General features: G+C 39.1%; 1 protein-coding gene and 1 long non-coding RNA gene across 2 annotated transcripts in view; both read left to right on the forward strand.

Annotated features, from left to right (window-relative positions):
- Positions 1–1,133: 1,133 nt before the first annotated feature.
- Positions 1,134–17,500, forward strand: part of LOC147845369 (uncharacterized) — a 49,382-nt gene continuing 33,015 nt past the window's right edge. The window contains exons 1-2 of the long non-coding RNA XR_015480328.1: positions 1,134–3,824; positions 4,083–5,180. This is a non-coding gene — a long non-coding RNA (uncharacterized LOC147845369). The remainder of the gene's footprint in view (positions 3,825–4,082; positions 5,181–17,500) is intronic.
- The window catches only part of kcnj4 (potassium inwardly rectifying channel subfamily J member 4), an 18,489-nt gene continuing 2,122 nt past the window's right edge, over positions 1,134–17,500 (forward strand). The window contains exons 1-3 of the mRNA XM_087243631.1: positions 1,134–1,410; positions 9,834–9,921; positions 17,230–17,500. The exon at positions 17,230–17,500 is cut by the window's right edge and continues 2,122 nt beyond it. Of these exons, the coding sequence (XP_087099757.1) occupies positions 9,899–9,921; positions 17,230–17,500 (294 nt within the window). The 5' untranslated portion in view covers positions 1,134–1,410; positions 9,834–9,898. The remainder of the gene's footprint in view (positions 1,411–9,833; positions 9,922–17,229) is intronic.

Consider the following 17,500-nt stretch of genomic DNA (forward strand, 5'->3'; position numbering starts at 1 on the left):
ATAGTGTATATTATGCAATGCGCCACAGTTTACTGTAGTAAAACTAAAGTATACCACAGCAATTATTACAGTTTATCAGCTCACTATAGTTAACAGTTTGCTGGAGTTTTCATTAACAGAGTTGTAAATAGTCTTCAATATATCCTTGGACTTTAATATATAAAGTTTACTGCATTATTTGGACGACTTCTTCAGTCAGTGAGTAGTTTTCAGGGAAATGTGAATATTCTGCTTTTCTCCATCCGTCAGCATTGTATGTAAAAGACAAACAACAGAAATTAGACGAGACGACAGACACTGCGCAATCAGATCAAATGTTGCAGATGTTATATTTATATATAAAATTAATGTCTATGTGTTGCACGGCAAATCAATATACTCATTATTGTGACAGGCCATTCTACATTTAAATAAAATAAAATAAATACATAAACACAGTGTGGATCTATAATTAAGGAATAGCTCAGCCAAAAATGAAATTTCTGTCATCATTTACTCATCCTTTTCAAGAATACAACAATACAAAATTTTAACAATACAAAAGAAGATGACCTGAAACCACTCACTTCTATATAGTTTGCATTTCCTACTATGGAAATCAATGGTTACAGGTTTCCAACATTCTTCAAAATATCTTCTTCGCTGTTCAACAGAATAAACCACTTGAGGGTGAATAAATAGTTTAATTTTGGGGTGAACCATTTGTCCATTTAAGCAGTACCACCAGATTTGTTCAGTATCTTTCTGTTCAGAGAGTTACGAACATTTGGAGACAGAAGAGAACATTTGGGTTTAGATGCTAAAATACTTTGACAAGAGGATGAGAGAGAGAGAGACGCCTCTACTAAAAAAAAGCTGAAAATCTGTGACACTGAAGAAGATGAAAATGATGAAGTCCGCCATCCCAGAGAAAGAGGAATAAGATTTATAGACATTTCACTCAGGACTCTCATCGGTATCCATCATTAGCGCTAAACGCAAGATTTCAGTCTTATGCTCGCACATCCATCACGTCTGGGCTAATTTGTAGTGAATTTCTCTTGCCATCAGTGTGAAGTGAGTATAATCGCAGTGACAGGCTCGCATCTCTCTCTCTCTCGTCCTCCTCCTCCTCCGTTATCCGCCGGTCACCCACACGAGCGCGAGCCCGACAGCAAGAGCGCGCGCACGGAGATTACCGCGCGACTGAAGTCAAACCGGAGACAGCGGAGAGATTCATCTGCGAAAACTACAAGAAAAGGTGATTTATGAGAACACGGCGCCGGTAAAAACGTGCTGAAGATGGCCGTCATCGGAGAATAAAACAAGAAGAAAGACAAGAGGAGCAAACAGAGCTCGAGAGACCGCCAAAAAAAGACAAGAGTTACTGGAAAACCTTCACAGCGCTGATATTTAGCCTACTTTTATAAGGTGAGTGATTAAATGTGTATTTTGTGTGTGTGTGTGGTGTGTTATGTCACCCAACACAGATGTTTTGAACAGCTTCAAAAGTTTTTTCCTTCACCTTTACAAAATATAGGCTAGTTTATACAGGAGACCCATTTACAATTCTACATTTATTCGACATGTAAAGGAAAACCTTGAGAATTAAAAAAATAAAAGTAATCTTATACTAATACTAATTCTAATTAATATTAATACTATACTATATTTTTACATTTCAAGTTCTATATGACATGTTTTTCTGACAGGTTTTGAGCTCTTTAGTCTATTTTCACTTTTATTTTATTTTTTTTATTGTTTGTTATTTAAACAAACAGCCTATTTTTCACATTTCAATGAGCTAATACTGTCATTACTACTCTGTTAAAATAGTTGGGTTAAAAATACCCCAACATACAACCCAACTATAGGTAGCACCTTCCCAACTATGGGTTAATTTAACCCAGTGCATTGGATTATTTTGATTAAATGTTATTTTTTCCGATCTGGTATTACTAATGCTACTATTACTAATACTACTAATAATTTCATAATTATAGCTGGGTAAATGAATAACATACAGTTTACAAAAATTCATTATTTCCATTTCATTTTAGTTCCAGACACTTTTGTTAAAATAAATCAAGAATCACAAACAATGAAGAAAAAAGTGCAGTGATAGCACGCAGAAAATCCTGAGCAGAACATGGAGCTCTGTGTGCTGTAGAGGGTGTCCAGCAGGCTTCACTCGCTGTCCACAGTGTACAATATAGTTTAACCACATCCAAACGCTTCTAAAAGATGGTCTTGGATGGTGAAACGGATATAAAAACCACGACACAGAGAGGTAATTTGATCAAAAATAACAACACAATTATTGTGTTATAACTAAAATAAAATATAACGCAAAAACAACATTACACACGCATATTAATACCGTTATTTTGTGTCAGTTAAATCAGTTGACTGTTGAAATTCAAATTTTTAACTCAACTGATTAAGTTATTAAATAAATAACCAAATAAAAGTTAAAAATAACCCAACATGGCACAAAATATTTAACTCAACTGGTTGAGTTATTAATAAATCACCTAATAAAGGTTAAAAAATAACCCAACAAAGCACCATATATGTTTAACTCAAGCATTGGGTTAAATAAATAACTCAATGTTTTTTAGAGTGTTTGTAAGAAAACAAGGTTCATTTTTAAGAAGTCATGTTTTAATAGCTGCAAATTTACCTCAGAAAAATAGCATTCTTGATTTAGCAAACATGTGTTTACATTATTATTAAATATGCTAATCATATTATAATATTATGACTCTGATATCGAGCAGGCGTTTAAAGGGCTGGGTACAGAAACACTCATGGATGGACAGATGAGGGGAGGATGAATGCGGCTGAAGCAGAGAAAAGAAACTTGCAGTTGTAATAATAATGAAAAGAGATTACTCTGCATCTGAGATCATGCACTTGATCGCGCGCCGCATCTGGAGCTTTACCGGATTTACCGCGTGCGCTTTAACATAGCCTACCTGCGCGTCACGCTTTATGTCACAGTCTCAATCCCGCAGATCTGAGCCGAACATCTGCTGCACGACGACCGTCTCCCGCTGGAGAGTTATTAAAAGTTTTCTGATGAGATTTCCACATTGTTTACTGTGAGGAAAATCTGAAGAATGACCGTTTGAACTGCGAGCGCGCGAAACTGCCGCTCATCCTCCTCAGTGCGCATGCGCGCCAGTCAGCCAGTTTCCAGTGGAAAGCGCTGATTGTCCCGGAGAATCTGATTCCCCTGATCAATATGAGCTTAATGCACTTAATGGACTCACAAACAGTTTCCACGCTTACAGACATCCACCATGATTTTACTGTGGTCATAGTTTGAATACAAACCATGGTATTTACATGAAAATGTGGTGTTTGTGATTATTTAGTAGGCTACCATAAAAATCAATGCACCTCAGTATAGTCACGATATTTTCAGTAATATAAAGGCATTTCAAGTTTATTTAAATGTAATAATTATGGTTTATATTGTTTAAACTGGACGTGAAACCTTTATAAGCAAAATACGCAACTCTACAACTGTTTAAGACTTTTAAGAGCGCTCTAATTAAGCTCTAATGAAGATTTTTTTTTTGTATTTTCTCTGAACATTCAAATTTTTAATGTTTTTGAAATACTTTATAGACTATTATTTGGTACAGGAAACTTCCCATTCACAATTTAGCGAACTTTACGGTAATGTTTCTTCTGAATGTTCTCTGAAGGTTGTGAAACAACATTTAAAACATTTTAGAAAATCTACTAAAATCATCAGTGACTGGTTCACCAATTAACCAACAAACATTATTAGATTTTTGATGGAATATCCAGCCTGATCTCATGAGGAAACGTAAGTATTTTCAACACAATCTCACGGCAATTCGTAACTTTTTCATTTAGTGGCTAATTCGTATGAATTCGTAGGATCTAATTCGTACAATTTAGTACGATTTGCTTATCCCCCAATGACGGTTGGGGTTAGGGGTGGGGTCAGGTGCCACGCCTTCTTTTTAAAATCGTACCATTTCGTACGACTGAACTCGTACGAAGTCGTACGAATTAGCCACTAAACTGGCAAAACGTAAAATACTTACGTTTTCTCGTGAGATCAGGCTGGTATTTTACGTTTTGACAGTTTAGTGACTAATTCGTATGAATTCGTCATACGAAAATGTACTATTTTAAAAAAGGAGGAGTGGCACCCAACCCCGACCCTAACCCCAAGTGTCATTGGGTGATGAGCAAATCATACTATATTGTACGAATTACATCACACGAATTAGCCACTAAATCAAAAAGTTACGAATTGCTGCGAGATTTTGTTGAAATATCAGCCAAAGTTTTGACAAATATTGTTACATTAAAGGTGCGATTATTTGAAAAATAGCCTAATTTGGAGCCTGGTGTCCAAAAACGCACATCAGCCAATCAGCAGTAATGGGCGTGTCTAGCGGAGATAACAAAAGGGGCGGTGCTTGATGGGTTATGGGCATGTTCGGTTTGTTTTGTGCAGTTTTAAACGAGCCTCATTCATCTTGTATTTTATAATGTTCGTAACACGTGCAAACATTTTAAAAGCATCATACATTGCCAGTGGAAAGTTTTATTTCTTATATAATTATTCTTTATTTAATCGTGATATATTAGACTATTCAAAAGTAACGTTCACCAAATATTGCTCCTATAATGTTTGCAAAATTATTAAAAGTAAAGCTCCTTTAAATTGATGCTGAATGTTTGGAGAATATTCAGAATTTTTTTTTTTTAAATTTACATAAAAAGGAGATTGTTTAGCCAACATTCCCATTAATTTAAGCAGGTTAAAGAAAATTGTGTATTTGACAGTAAAAATCCACTAAACATCAGATTATTGAAAGTCATTACGTGGAAACTGAAATTAATGAAGAGAAAATGTCACTTTGATCTGATGAACTTTGCCAGAAATGTAAAATTGGCAAATAGAATACACCCAAAATCAATGATAAATCAATAAATAATGATTGTCAATAAAATTGCATTAAATAATAAAAAAATTGTAACAACTGAAGCAGTGATTACTTCAAGACACAGAACTATGCTGCAGTCACATTAGAGTTTGAGCATGCGATATTCTGTCGTGTGGCGCTGCGAAAAGGGGCGGGATTAAACAAGATTATTAGGCATTAAAAAAGCGAGCGATTGCTTCATGTTATACATTTCTTTCCAGAGAGGTCATGTTTTGATCCTCGATTGCTCTCACACAATCAAGTGATGCGATATCGCAGGTCAGAGTTCACCAAGCTTGAACTTCGCACCACAACAACCTGTGAAACTTGAAGCATGACCCTGCGTTTCCGGTCTGACAAATTTGCGTGCGTATGAATGAAAGTCTATGGGAGGAAAAGCCCAGTGTGACCACAGCTTCAAGACAGATAATATTTTAAGATTACACTTAATTTAAAGTGTTACAGTTGAACTACTTAATAATAGCAACTAATTACTATATGATTAACGTTAGAATGTGGGTTAAACTTTAGAGTTAGTTGCATGTAATTATGCATAACTAACTGTAATTTGTAAGCACACAGAACACTTGTAACGACAGTTAATAAAATAAAAGTGTTGCCAATTTTAATGAATAAATCAAATAATTAAAGGCACACACTCTTAATGAAGTGCTCTCAGAAAATTCTTCATGCGTTCATTCCTTTTCTTTTCGGCTTAGTCACTTTAATAATCTGGGGTGGCCACAGTGGAATGAACCGCCAACTTATCCAGCATATGTTTTACGCAGCGGATGCCCTTCCAGCTGCAACCCAACACTGGGAAACACCCTTACACTCTCATACACACTCGTACACTATAGCCAAATTAGTTGATCAATTCCCCTATAGCACATGTGTTTGGACTGTGGGGGAAATCGGCCTGATCTCACGAGAAAACGTAAGTATTTTACGTTTTGCCAGTTTAGTGACTAATTTGTACAATTTAAAAAAGGAGGCGTGGCACCTAACCCCACCCATAACCCCAACCGTCATTGGGGGATGAGTAAATTGTAGTAAATTGTACGAATTGGATCGTACGAAGTCATTCGAATTAGCCACTAAATCAAAAAGTTACGAATTGCTGTGAGATTGTGTTTGGGAAACCAGAGGACCCGGAGGTAGCCCACGCCAACACAGGGGGAACATGCAAAAATGAGACAGAATCATCATGTGCAAACATAAAAGGCGTCATCACCATTCAAGTATTGAAGTAAATAATATAAGATTAAATCTGCTTGAGTCTGAACTCACCTTCTGTCAGAGAGAGAGAGAGAGAGTGTATACTGTGGTCATACTAATCCCACACACACACACACACATACACACACGTCTCAGATTACAGATGTGAGGATCCTCAGGGCTGGTTTCTCTGAACTGGCTTCATGTCACTGTTAAAACTGACAGACGATGAGATTATTCAGACATCATTTACTGCGAAGAAAGAAGATTCTAAAAAAAAAGCACGCCCCCCCCCCACCCACACACACACAGACTGTGGGATTAGGTGTGTGTTTATGTTGTGTAACTAAGGTTAAGTCCATTGTGATTGTAAAGAGCAGTTATGGAGTCACATGTCGGCGTCTGCGACTCTCAATCCTCCGCATGAACAACTGCAATCATTAAATACATCCTTTCTGCTCGAGTCTCCTCCAAATCCTCTGAAAACAGACAGAACATCACTCAGAACTGCCCTGCAGACAAACTTCACCGTCAGTCAAAGACGAGACGATCAGGGAAATTTGCAGATATTCACAAACACACACATCAATATAACAAAAGTTACACATATTAAAAAAGTCATATATAATAAATACCGTAGTGTTTTAACCAAAATACAGTGAAGTACTTGAACCAATCTGTGGTGATTCTACAGTTGCTTTAGTAACAACAACAACATTGATAGATCTGTTGTTGGGTTAAGTGTCTAGATCGAATACGTGGCCGGCTGGAAGTGCCATATGCACATTAATATAGCAGCATTTTTTTTAATAACACTGTATAACAATAATTAATATTATTACTGTGCGCTCAAAAAAAAATATATATGTGTATATATATCTTTTTTGCTCATTCAAACTTCTTATTTAAAATGAGCTGCAACAACACAATTTGACATTTCATTGGGACAACTTAATTTTTTTTATGTTCAACCAACAAAAATTTATTAAAAGTGTTAACTTAATCCATTTGTGTTGGGACAACATGAATGAATTGTGTGGAACCCTGCATTTTTTACGTTACCGTGACGGTTTGGTTTAGGGTTGGGGTGGGGGTAAACTTTAATAAAATATAATAAATGGGAAATTTCATAAATAATAGAAATAATTCTTGTTAACTTCCTGCCGCAACCATATGCGATGTAGCAACAACCTTGTTGTGGTCATTCTTTAGTTGCTATGGTAACAACAACTATATTTCTTGAACTCTTGGTGATTCTATAGTTGCTATGGTAACAACAACAGTATTAATTGATCTTCGGTGGAGATTCTATAGTTGCTATGGCAACACAACTACTATAGTTATTAATCTGTTGCGGTGGTTCTACAGTTGCTATGGTAACACAACAACTAAAGTAATAGATCTGTTGTGATTATTCTACAGTTGCTATGGTAACACAACAACTATAGTAATTAATCTGTTGTGGTGAATCTACAGTTGCTATAGTAACACAACAACTACAGTAATTAATCTGTTGTGATGATTCTACAGTTGCTATGGTAACACAACAACTAAAGTAATAGATCTGTTGTGGTAATTCTACAGTTGCTATGGTAACACAACAACTACAGTAATTAATCTGTTGTGGTTATTCTACAGTTGCTATGGTAACACAACAACTACAGTAATTAATCTGTTGTGGTGATTCTACTGTTGCTATGGTAACACAACTAAAGTAATTGATCTGTTGTGATGATTCTACAGTTGCTATGGTAACACAACAACTAAAGTAATAGATCTGTTGTGGTAATTCTACAGTTGCTATGGTAACACAACAACTACAGTAATTAATCTGTTGTGGTGATTCTACAGTTGCTATGGTAACACAACAACTACAGTAATTAATCTGTTGTGGTGATTCTACAGTTGCTATGGTAACACAACAACTACAGTAATTAATCTGTTGTGGTGATTCTACCGTTGCTATGGCAACACAACAACTAAAGTAATTGATGTGTTGTGGTAATTCTACGGTTGCTATGGTAACACAACAACTACATTACAACAACAACTAATCTGGATTTTATTTGTAAAGAAATCATTATTTATTTTCATTTAATTTATAAAAGTTGAACTGAAATACTGGGACAGTGAATATTCACCCATTTAATGTGAGATTAAAACTTTTAAAAGGAAAGAAAGTGTACTGGTACACTGACAATAACAAAATGTCATGTAGTGTGTGTGTAATTTAATGCATTCATCATGTATGGCCATACACCCGAAGCACTTCACAATCATGAGGAGGCTGAAGAGGGACTGGAGAAACAGTGACAGAGCCAATTTGATGGAGGGAAGTTGGCCAGGACACCGGGGTACACCCAGGGCCGGAGCAAGCTGAACTGGGGCTCAAGGCAAACGATGATCACGCCGCCCTCAACCCGAAAGAAAAAACAGAAGTGACGGTTCACGAAGTAAAAACCGGGGGGGGGGGGGAGGTTACACTCCAAGGGATTATTAATGAGTACAGAGTCAGAACTCCGCTTTAACGTCTCATCTGAAAGACGGTGTTCACTGAGCAGTATAGTGTCCCCTTCACTATACTGGGGCATCAGGACTCACACAGCAGGTTGAGCACCCCCTGCTGGCCTTACTTTTTTCCTACGTGACCACTGACCAGGCTCAGCGCTGCCAAGCTTCAGAGAGTAACCGGTCTTGGGCTGCAGGGTGATATGGCTAACAGACGGCTAAAAATCAAACTGTTTAAGCTACAAGTTGGAGTCTCTGCTGTTGTCGTGGCTCTAACGAGTTATACTGACTTTTAAAGCTGCAGCGTTAGGTTTGTAGACTAACAGCTGATCCTGCGCTGTGCTCTTCATTTCTCCGAGAGTGAAAATAAATGCAGATGCTGAGCAGTCAGACACAGAGTCAGTAAAACAGCTGGAGAGTGTGTGTGTGTGTGTAATACTGTGACGTTTCTCTGAATCTAAAAATGAGCAAATATTTTTAGCTGAACATGCAAATCAGCTGCGACTGTGATGCTGTCAGCCTATATCTGTGTGTGTGTGTGTTTGTATAAGTGTACAAGAGACTGTGTAGTGTGTGTGTCTGTCTGTTTAGTTTTTGTGCATGAAAGTTTGTGTGTAATGTGTAATGTTTGTGTCTGTATGTAACAGACTGTGTGTGTGTAAGAGAGTGAGTAGTTTAGATGTGTGTGTGTGTGTGTGTGTGAGTTAAAGTGTTTGTATAAGTGAATATGTGTGTGAGAGAGAGTGTAGGTAACATATTTAAGTGTGTGTGTGTGTGTGTGTGTGTGAGTGTGTTTGAGTGAATAATGTGAGAGTAAGTGTGTGTGTGTAAATGTGAGAGAAAGTGTGTGTGTGTGTGGGCTATTTTAACCACTGCTTTGACCCAGATCACTGCATCCAAACCAGAACACAGATACAGTGTGTGTGTGTGTGTGTGTGTGTGTGTGTGTGTGCGTGTATGTGCATGTCTGTGTGTCCATCAGATCAGACGACTGTGTTTCTGTCTGAAGTGTGTGTGAAAGGCTCAACCAGGTGTGTGTGTTAACCTGCCTGCTCTAAAAGTGAGTGTGTGTGCGTGTGTGTGCACGTCTGTAAACCAGTCTGCTCTAACAGTGTGTGTGTGCGTGTGTGTGTGTGTGTGTGTGTATGTCAGGATGCCCATTCCGAATCTGTGGTGCTGAGCGGAGCTTGTTGTCCTGCTGCTGAAGATCAGACGGTATGGGGACCAACCGAGCCAACAGGTACTGCGCGCGCGCACACACACACACACACACACACACACACACACACACACACTCTTCATCTAACAGACATTGTATGTTGTGGGATCGTGATGAAAACATTACGTTCTAAACATCTTTATTTTTATCTTTATTTGAGAAATGTGAAGCATTTGTTGATAACGTTGAGACAACCTTTGCAGAACGTCCCCTGTTATCTGTAAGCAATATTATAGCCAACAGGGGAAATCTGCATTATAAATATGCAAAGTTTGCTTATCTCGATTATTCATACCTTTATAAATCACATCTTGTTTTAGATATTAGATGGAATGTGATGTCATGGATATATTATATATACTCATATATGAACAGTTGAAATATAACATGTTATCAATAATCTTATATATATATATATATTACTAAGACAAAAACCTGTTGGGTTTTTTGAACAATTTGTGCAGAACAAATTTTGAATGTCGCGAATTTCAAATGTGTCCAATTTTTTGAATGTAGTAAATTTTAAATGTAGCCAATTTAAAAAGTAGCCAATTTTGAATGTAGCAAATTTAGAACATTGAGAATTCTGAATGTAGTGAATTTTGAATGTAGCGAATTTAAAATATAGCCAATTTAAAAAGTAGCCAATTTAAAATGTAGCCAATTAAAAATGTAGCCAATTTAAAATATAGCCAATTTTGAATGTGGAAATGTTACAATGTAGAGAATTTTTAATGTAGTACATTTTGAATGTATCAAATTCTGAATGTGGTGAATTCAAAATGTAGTCAATTTAAAATGTAACCCCTTTTGAATGTAGCTAATTTTGAATATAGCAAATTTAGAATGTAGAGAATTTTATAATGTATTGATTTTTTAATGTAGCAAATTTCGAATGTAGCAAATTTAAAATGTAGCTAGTTTTAAATGTAGCAAATTTAGAATATAGAAAATTTGTAATGTATTGAATTTGAAGGTGGCGAATTTCGAATGTGGCGAATTTAAAATGTAAAGAATTTTGAATGTAGCGAATTTAAAATGTGGTGAACTTTGAATGTAGTGAATTTAGAATGTAATGAATTTTGAATGTGGCAAATAAAAAAAATGTAGCAAATTTTGAATGCAGCAATTTTTAAATGTAGAGAATTTAAATGTAGCGAATTTTTATGGTAGCGAATTTAAAATGTAGCAAATGTAGAATCTTAAGAATGTAGAATGTAGCGAATTTTGATGGTGGCGAATTTAAAATGTAGCGAATTTATAACATCAAGAATGTAAAATGTAACGAATTTTGAATGTCCAGTAACTGCCACAAAACATCAGAACATCAAACAGAACAATCTAATTGGACACTATTCTAATAGAAGTTTAATGGAAGTTGCCATGGAAACTACAATGAATACAGCTCAAAGAAAAAAAAAAAAAAGCTGTTAATAAAACTTACACTAAAGAGACCATTGTGCTATTTTCCTTTTTTACAAAATTGTGAGTTGGAATCACAAGGCTGGCGATACGCACATACGAAAAAAACTGAATGTGTTATAAACCTTAAGTAATGCACTGTTCACTGCATCAGGAGCACAGCGAGCATCTGACGGCTCATGTTAGTGAATGCTTTGGGTTTTTCAACCCTCACACACACAAACAACAATGAGACTGTTTATTTTTCTAAGGTGTAGATCACATGATATTGACAGCCCCTCCATCATGTACTCTCACTGGTGTCATGCACAGCACAATAGAGGCTTTAGGGAAGATCAGCTCTGTGATTTCTGCTCATGCAGACTGTAAATGTCAGTCATTCAATCTCTCACTTCTTCAGATTATCTTCTATTGTGCTCAGCTGAAGACAGAAATAAAGCTTGAACAACATGAGTGACAGTGGATAGTAGAATGACCTTTAAACTTTGTGTATTCTGTATATTATACCATAAAAATGCAGAGCTACAGGACTCTTGCTTTGTCAGCTGATCTGTGAGTCAGTCTGAACTAATGCAAGTTTAAACCACAGCACATGCATCATAAGTGTTTATGACACTTTATCAGACTACCGTGCTTCGCCAGCCAACCCAAAAAAATGTTATTCATGATCATTATTTTAGAAATAAAATAATAATAACCATAATAATATTAATAATAATACAAATAATAATAATATATAAAATAATAATAATATTAATAATAATGCAGAACTGGTTTAGCGGCACGTCTCCTTTTAAAAATGTAATTTTTGTAAGAATAAAATCATGAAATCATACAAATTAGCCGCTTTGTACAAACATGTCAAATTGTTGCGTTTTCACATGAGATCGGGCTGGAAAAGCCAGTGAAAACATCACTTGGAGAAAATCACATGCTTTCTATGCCTTTTAAAACCTTTTCTGCTTCTTTCTAACCAATGTACAAATTAAAAAAAATGTTTTTTTTACCTTTAATACTACTCATTTAAAAATGAGCTGAAACAACACAACTCTTGACATTTCAATTCAATTCAATTCAATTCAGCTTTATTTGTATAGCGCTTTTACAATGTAGATTGTGTCAAAGCAGCTTCACATAAATGGTCATAGTAACTGGAACAGTGTGGTTCAGTAACTGGAACAGTGTGGTTCAGGTTTTAGTGTTTAAGTTCAGTTCAGTTCAGTTTAGCTCAGTTCAGTGTGATTTAATCATTACTGAGAGTTCAAACACTGAAGAGCCAATTCATCGATGAGTAGCTCTACCAATCCTGAACCATGCGAGGCAGTGGCGACAGCGGATTTCATTGGGACAACTTAATTTCTTTATGTTCAATCCACATAAATTTGTCAAAAGTGTTGTTAATTTAATCAGTTTGTGTTGGGACAACATTAATAAATTGTGTGGAACCCTGCATTTTACAGTGTAACACCAGAGTTGACCAGATGACACACACTAAATGGGTTTTTTCATTACCGAAATTATATATATTATATATATATATTATAATACAGAAAATAGATGACTCAGGCAATTAGTTTATGTATACTGTAAAAAACGCAGGGTTTCACACAATCGATGTGTGTTGGGACAATATAAAGGAAATAAGGTAACTTTAGTTTACAAATTTAAGTGGAGTGAGCATAAAACAATCCAGTTGTCCTTTAAAACCCTCAAGAATTGTGTGTTTCAGCTCATTCAAAATAACAAAAAGCAAAACTGAGTGTGATTTAGTAGAGTAAACACACAAACAGAGGAAAACCAGAGTTAACTATCTAATAATTGAAGCTGAATGTCGGATTCAGGAGGCGGAGACGGTCAGAAATAGGGATAGTGGGAGTCTTCAAGTAAAAATCTCATTGAAAACACACACACACACACACACACACACACACACACACACACACACACACACACACACACACACACACACACACTTATTAGAGGAAACTTGATATAATAAAATAAAAAGTTAATTTGGAGATGACAAATGTACCTGCATTTCTAGAATCACCCATGTGTGTGCGAGTGTGTGAGATGACTCAGGTTATAATCCCTAAACCGACACTGACCTCTATCCTGATTTGGCTAAATGACTGGCCTTCCCTCATAATCCCAAACCAGGGCCAGGAGAAACACACACCTGAGACCCTCATAGACCTCACACACACCCGAGCAGGACACAAACACTGGAGAACCGGACCGGACCGCACTGCACTAATGGTCCTCTCCATTTCCAGACATCTCCGAGATTCAGGAGGAGGATCAGTGGTGTGTGTGTGTGTGTGTGTGTGTTTCTGGAGGGACGCATTAGTGACTCAGGGTTTATCTGGAGCGGTCAGAAACTGTCCTTTAGAGAGCGGTCACTGCAAGAACAAACCCTCCCTCCAGATTACAGCTCTTTACCTGTCCTCCAGCACACACACACACACACACACACACACACACACACACACACACACAGAGGTGTGCACAAACACCTTAGAGTGCTCATCAGCCAATCAGAATCCAGCGTTATACAGGGCTACAGCACACACTGAATTGGTCCTTCAGAAATATGCAGTTTTTTAGCTGAAGCGTGTGATTCACACCGCCTCTGCTGCAGTCTCTGAACAACTTCAGTCCAGACTGACACGCTACAGCAAACGAGGAGCGACTGACTCAAGAACACTTCTCTGTTGATGAGGAGAGAAGAGCTCCAAGACTTCAGTGCAGCACTGCTTATTGCTTTCAGACAGGGAAATTACCAATGTCCATCACTGATGAACTCAGACTCAGCTCAGAGGACAGCAGTGATGATTTATTTCAGCTCAATACCTGTGTCAGCAGCTGAACGAATCAATTCAGCTAAACATTTGAACTTATACCACTGCTGAATGTCGGATTCTGATTGGCTGAGGTGTTTGGTTATTGATACAGGCACAGCTAAAGTATTACCGGCAGGTTTAGAGTGCATTAAAGCTCCATATCTAACCCAGACTCATTCTGAAAACGTAGTCCCGTAGACGTTTCAGGAGACCCCGAAATACCCCCCGGGAGGTGCATATTTTTGCAGTTTTTGCAATCCATGAAAGGCCGCTGTATGAGCTTTTTCGCATCTTAAATGTTTCTCACTAATGCCGTTTGCGCCCTGCTGTTCTCATGTAAAACCACCAGAGGCCACTGTCGCAGGACTGTCTGTCTAACTTGTCTAAATGATTAACTGGGCGACCAGCCAATTGGCTGACCCACCCTCCTCCTTCCCTGACCCCATCCAGTTTTACCGATTGACCCACCCACACATTTTCCTGAACCCAACCAGCTTTACCGATTGACCCGCTCACACACTTACTTCCCTGAACCCAACCAGTTTTACCGATTGACCCGCTCACACACTTACTTCCCTAAACCCAACCAGTTTTACCGATTGACCCGCCCACACACTTACTTCCCTGAACCCAACCAGTTTTACCGATTGACCCGCCCACACAGTTACTTCCCTGAACCCAACCAGTTTTACCGATTGACCCGCTCACACACTTACTTCCCTGAACCCAACCAGTTTTACCGATTGACCAGCTCACACACTTAATTTCCTGAACACAACCAGTTTTACCGATTGACCCGCCCACACACTTACTTCCCTGAACCCAACCAGTTTTACCAATTGACCCGCCCACACACTTACTTCCCTGAACCCAACCAGTTTTACCTATTGACCCGCCCACACAGTTACTTCCCTGAACCCAACCAGTTTTACCAATTGACCCGCCCACACACTTACTTCCCTGAACCCAACCAGTTTTACCAATTGACCCGCCCACACACTTACTTCCCTGAACCCAACCAGTTTTACCTATTGACCCGCCCACACAGTTACTTCCCTGAACCCAACCAGTTTTACCAATTGACCCGCCCACACACTTACTTCCCTGAACCCAACCAGTTTTACCGATTGACCCGCTCACACACTTACTTCACTGAACCCAACCAGATTTACTGATTGACCCGCCCACACACTTACTTCCCTGAACCCAACCAGTTTTACCGATTGACCCGCCCACACACTTACTTCCCTGAACCCAACCAGTTTTACCGATTGACCCGCCCACACACTTACTTCCCTGAACCCAACCAGTTTTACCGATTGACCCGCTCACACACTTACTTCCCTAAACCCAACCAGTTTTACCGATTGACCCGCTCACACACTTACGTCCCTAAACCCAACCAGTTTTACCGATTGACCCACCCACACACTTACTTCCCTAAACCCAACCAGTTTTACCGATTGACCCACTCACACACTTACGTCCCTAAACCCAACCAGTTTTACCGATTGACCCGCTCACACACTTACTTCCCTAAACCCAACCAGTTTTACCGATTGACCCGCTCACACACTTACTTCCCTGAACCCAACCAGTTTTACCGATTGACCCACCCACACACTTACTTCCCTAAACCCAACCAGTTTTACCGATTGACCCGCCCACACACTTACTTCCCTGAACCCAACCAGTTTTACCGATTGACCCGCTCACACACTTACTTCCCTAAACCCAACCAGTTTTACCGATTGACCCGCTCACACACTTACGTCCCTAAACCCAACCAGTTTTACCGATTGACCCACCCACACACTTACTTCCCTAAACCCAACCAGTTTTACCGATTGACCCACCCACACACTTACGTCCCTAAACCCAACCAGTTTTACCGATTGACCCACCCACACACTTACTTCCCTAAACCCAACCAGTTTTACCGATTGACCCGCTCACACACTTACTTCCCTGAACCCAACCAGTTTTACCGATTGACCCACCCACACACTTACTTCCCTAAACCCAACCAGTTTTACCGATTGACCCGCTCACACACTTACTTCCCTGAACCCAACCAGTTTTACCGATTGACCCACCCACACACTTACTTCCCTAAACCCAACCAGTTTTACCGATTGACCCGCTCACACACTTACTTCCCTGAACCCAACCAGTTTTACCGATTGACCCACCCACACACTTACTTCCCTAAACCCAACCAGTTTTACCGATTGACCCGCTCACACACTTACTTCCCTGAACCCAACCAGTTTTACCGATTGACCCACCCACACACTTACTTCCCTAAACCCAACCAGTTTTACCGATTGACCCGCTCACACACTTACTTCCCTGAACCCAACCAGTTTTACCGATTGACCCACCCACACACTTACTTCCCTAAACCTAACCAACAATTTACAAAAGCCGTCTAGAAAAAGAAAAGCCCTCGTCTGACTTTTACCACGTTTTCGGATTTTACCACATTCTCACCCTGTTATGAACTTGTTCACTTTATTTTTAAAGTAAACACTTAATTCTGTTTTTGTCTTGATTTGATATGTGGAACTGCTCTTCCCCGGACTCTGGTTGTATAAGTTATACAACCAGAGTTAGCTGGTTGTCGTGGTTAACTCCCCTCTGCGTCTCAAGTCCGTCAACGTACACGACCAGCTAACTGGACAAACTAGTTTCAGTGGGAAAGCCTTCCACACGGAGGTATACGGTCAGCCGGTTAGCGTCATACCGCCCCATGGCGTTCGGTTAAAAAAAATGAAATGCAGCCATACGTACCTCCGGCTACATAATTCGCAGTCTCCAGAAACATCCATGAGACTACGTTTTCAGAATGAGCCTGGGTTGTCCATATCACTGCGCTGAATGATTAGAGTTATTTCACAGCTGCAACAGTCAGAATTCACATTAGAACACAACAGAGGGAGATGTGGAGGACACTAGTGCTGCACACAGGAGATGTTTGACTAATAACTAATGACATTTCTTGTTTTTATAACTCAACAGTCTCACTTATCATTTCCTGACCCTCATGTCTGCTCTGTCTCAGGTACAGCATCGTGTCTCCAGATGAGGAGCGGCTGAAGATCGCCACCCTCGGCCTCCACAACGGCCACGGTTCCGCCCGCCTACACTCGCCGGTCTCCCCCCGCCTGCTGTCTCCGAGCCCCGGGGCCTCTAGCACTGCAGTCACCGGCTCCGGCTTCAATGGGAAGATCTCCACGTCCGGCCGGAGCCAGCTCCGCAGCCGCTTCGTCAAGAAGAACGGCCAGTGCAACGTGGTGTTCGCCAACATGGAGGACAAGCCGCGGCGCTACCTG

Source organism: Danio rerio, chromosome 3 (genome assembly GCF_052040795.2).
Source record: "Danio rerio strain M-AB ecotype USA chromosome 3, GRCz13ab, whole genome shotgun sequence".
Classification (NCBI taxonomy): domain Eukaryota; kingdom Metazoa; phylum Chordata; class Actinopteri; order Cypriniformes; family Danionidae; genus Danio; species Danio rerio.